General features: G+C 39.4%; 1 protein-coding gene across 1 annotated transcript in view; it reads left to right on the forward strand.

Moving 5' to 3' along the window:
- The first annotated feature begins 1,724 nt into the window (after positions 1 to 1,724).
- The window catches only part of mmp24 (matrix metallopeptidase 24), a 21,331-nt gene continuing 19,009 nt past the window's right edge, over positions 1,725 to 4,046 (forward strand). The window contains exon 1 of the mRNA XM_046029538.1: positions 1,725 to 1,760. Coding sequence (XP_045885494.1) covers positions 1,725 to 1,760 — 36 coding nt within the window. The remainder of the gene's footprint in view (positions 1,761 to 4,046) is intronic.

Here is a 4,046-nt window from a genome sequence, read left to right on the forward strand (position 1 = left end):
AACAGCTCCCTATCTACTGGTTGTGTCCATGACTATTTTAAAGCTGCTTGTGTGAACCCACTATTAAAAAAGCCTGGTCTGGATCCCTCCCTCCCACACATTTTGGTGTCACACCTGTCAATCAGCTGATCAGTAACATTAATTGGCAATAAAACCGTAACATTAGCTTAGAGTATGGAAGCATCAGCCAGCTAAACTTTTACTGCCATGGTAGAAAAATCATGTAAGGTTAGTTGGATTGGTTTATTTTCCAGCGCTGGCTTTGGCCTGTGGTGTAAAATAATGTTATGTAGTTGGATTAATTTCATGTGTTTACTCTATCTCTCTCTCCAGCCTCTGATTTGACTTTGTCAGTTACATTCATGAGACAATCAGCTGATCACTAATTGGCAATAAAACAGTAGCTAACAGCTGGAAGCTCAGATCAGTGATATCAAACAAGACCATGCGCCTATCAAGTAACCGATAATGAATACTTTCAGAACTTGCATTAAGAAAGCGGGGTTTTTTGATAGTGCCTCACAACTGTGCACACGAATTTGTAATTTATACTTTCACATGCTAAATGCCCGTTGAAACGTAGCACCGTTTTACCACAAGCTGAAATTATGGCTGTCAGTACTACTTTGTGTTTCTGCAGTGTTTCAAAAAATTAAAGACATTTTGGTAATATTTACAGATTGCTTATCTGATAAGCAAAGTGAGAGGAGCCTCGATCCTCACCTGACAATGCCTTTGTAAACTTCATGTCTTATGTGGTTTATAATGGACTGTGGTGCAGAAACAGTGAGGCTTACATTGTCCTGGTATCTCAGTGGTCATACTTGATGCACTGATGTGATGTGTAGACTAGATGTGTTTTTTGAGATGTTCTTTATTTACTCTGGTATGTTAGTCCAGATGAGCCAACCCTCCCAAGTTGTAAAATACTGTTTTACAGGAGTATGAGACATCATGTAACACTTCATTATTTCATGTGGCTGTTGTTTATTAATGAACAAGTAACAATATTTTAAAACATATATATGGTTTCACTGAATGATTAAGTAAATATAATTTCTAAAGAAACCTGATTTCTTGACTGGAAACTCTCTGCTATCTCTAAAGCCCCTTTTCCACTGCATAGTACCAGCTCGACTCGCCTTTGTTTGGTTTTCCATTGTGGAGATGTTGTACCTGCTTCCAGATACTTTTTATCGTATCACCTCCGTCGAGGTGATGTGAAAACACAGCAGACCGCTGATTGGTCAGAGAGAATCGTCACTATTCACTGCATCATCATTGCGTGCGCCAGACAGAAGCCAGCAACAGAAAGTTTTATATTTTACAGTTTTCGTATGTAATTTCATCACTAAATCCACTTCTGAGAAGTTTTAGATTTCGAATATTGTCAGTTTTACGAAAAGTGATGGCAAAACAAAAATGTGCTTGAATGTTGAGGAGCTCAGTGGCGGCGGGGGGAAGCCTGCACCAACCCGCAGGAGGAGGGTGTGAGGCCGGCCAGCCGCCCGCTCACAGAGCCCTCTGCTCCCGCCGTCACACAGACCGCTGCAGCAACAACGGCAGAGGAAAACACAGCTGGAAGGTTTTCATACCGCTTATCTGTCTTTACATTCTGAGGAACGTTGAAACGTTTTAACTTAAAAAAGAGAAAGCTGTATGTGGGTCGCTGGTGTGTGTGTCGCATTGAACGTTACGTTGCGGCAGTTGTGTGTGGCGTCGCTATGACGACCAGCTACATTGAGATGTACTATCTCAGGGTACGATCTGCAATGAAAAGTAGAGTCGAGGCGAGTCAAGCTGGTACTGGTAATGGAAAAGTGTCAATAGAAGACATCTTTGTCCTGTCTCAGGCACCATACTATACTAGTCGCTTGGATAGGGGAGGGGGGTGCAATTCGCAACCCTTACCACTAGATGTCACTGAAACTTACACACTGAACCTTTAATCTTCTCTTTGCAAAAATTATATATATATTTCTGGATCTGTAGAGGGCGGGGATGCTCCTTAATATGTGAGTGTGTTTGTGAGTGTCTGTCGTTCTCCTGTGAGTTATTAACCAAGTGTAGAACAAGCACATAAAAAACTACTTTTGATCTAAAGACAAACCAAAGGAAAAAGTCCGACAAAAGTTCAGCACACTGTACTGGTAGATGTTAAATTTAATGTAACAGAGCGACTTTTGGATTTAAGACAGATCACAGCAAGCAATATACTGTATACAGACAAATACACTTTCATCACTCAGGTGGTTGTGATCTGCATGAGTTAATCTTCTCTCAGACTGGACCATAACTGTCTGACATGCCTGTATAGGAGACAAAACATACTTTAAGCCTTAATAGGAAGAGTCGAAATAGAAAAAACATTAAGAAAAAACTTATCATACAGGAACATATTGAAGAGTTAATAAAATTATATACATGAATCACAAAAATCATCAAAGGAATCAAATACCATCAACTATACAAAGAAAGGTAGTACATGAGAATAAATGGAAAAGTAATGATATTGTTTAAATGGCAAATACAAACATAAACTAGCGATAGACCCACAGCAAACAGAATTTAGATGTCACATTTCAATGACAAATGTTTGGAACATTTGCTGGAAGATGCATCAACATCTCAGTTTTCTAAAAGACAGCACTGTGTGTGAGTCAGTGTTGTTGAGGCTTTGTAACAGTAGAATAGTTCTGCTAAAGACGCTCTGCTCTCATGTAAGTTAATATTAACACCACAAGATGGCAGCACATTGATGTAGCTCACTGAGGGTGAGGGTGTGAATCTGTTCACAAACAGGCTGCCTGTATCACACTGCTCACTTTCTCAAAGGAAGTTCATGCAATTCTTTAAATGAGACTTTGAGTTAATCCTTAGTGACACAGAAGAAGAAATCCTCTCACTCAGCCAGATCATCAGTAATAACTAACTGACAGATTCAACATTATGTTTTGCTCATTACTGTGATAAGTATGTATGATTAGTGATATTTAAAGGAGAGTGATCATTACTGGTAGCATGCAGTATGAAACTGTTAAATTGATTTGTTTTGCAGAATGCTAGGCTATTTATAGTTTAGAACTGAGAAATGCAAGGCGGTCCTTCTTCTCTGAAAAACACTAATAATGCATGTGCCCTGTTTGCTACAGTCGACAGGCTAACCAACCCTCCTGTGTCTGTAGCCTTTGAACTTCTATCTACCAGGGCCTGCAATGAATTTGCCTCCTTCTTCACAGACAAAATTCAAACAATTAGACAAGCAATCAGTGCCTCCATGTCAGTAACAGGATATGTCTTGTCCCTGTGTCCACTTAAAAACAATTCATATAGCATGAGACAATTTGATTCTATTAACCATAAAAACCTGGAGGACATAATACAACATCTGAAATCCTCCTCATGCTGCCAACAGGTTTTTTCAAAAATGTGTCTAAATGCATGACCTCAGATTTACTACAAATTGTCAACATGTCTCTCCTCTCAGGTTTTTTCCCACATGCCCTGAAAACTGCAGCCATTAAGCCGCTCTTAAAAAAGAGCAATCTAGACAGTTCACTAATGAGCAATTATAGGCCCATATCAAATCTCCCATTTTTAAGTAAAATCATTGAAAAGGCTGTTTTTCAACAGTTCAGTGCTTTCTTGGCACTAAATAACTGTTTTGATGTCTTCCAGTCAGGTTTTCGACCACACCACAGCACTGAGACGGCTCTTGTTAAGGTCTTCAATGACATCCATTTAAACACTGACAGTGGCAGAATTTCAGTCTTAGTATTATTGGATCTCAGTGCTGCATTCGACACGGTCAACCACAACATATTACTAGACAGACTTGAAAACTGGGTTGGACTTTCTGGCACAGTACTAAAATGGTTTGAATCCTACTTAAAGGACAGGGACTACTTTGTGTCTATAGGTAATTACACATCTGAGCTGACAAAAATGACATGTGGAGTTCCCCAAGGCTCCATTCTGGGACCTCTTTTGTTTAACATTTACATGCTTCCACTGGCTCAGATTATGAAAAACAACAAAATATGTTA

The sequence above is a fragment of the Micropterus dolomieu genome, linkage group LG18 (assembly GCF_021292245.1).
Source record: "Micropterus dolomieu isolate WLL.071019.BEF.003 ecotype Adirondacks linkage group LG18, ASM2129224v1, whole genome shotgun sequence".
Lineage (NCBI taxonomy): Eukaryota > Metazoa > Chordata > Actinopteri > Centrarchiformes > Centrarchidae > Micropterus > Micropterus dolomieu.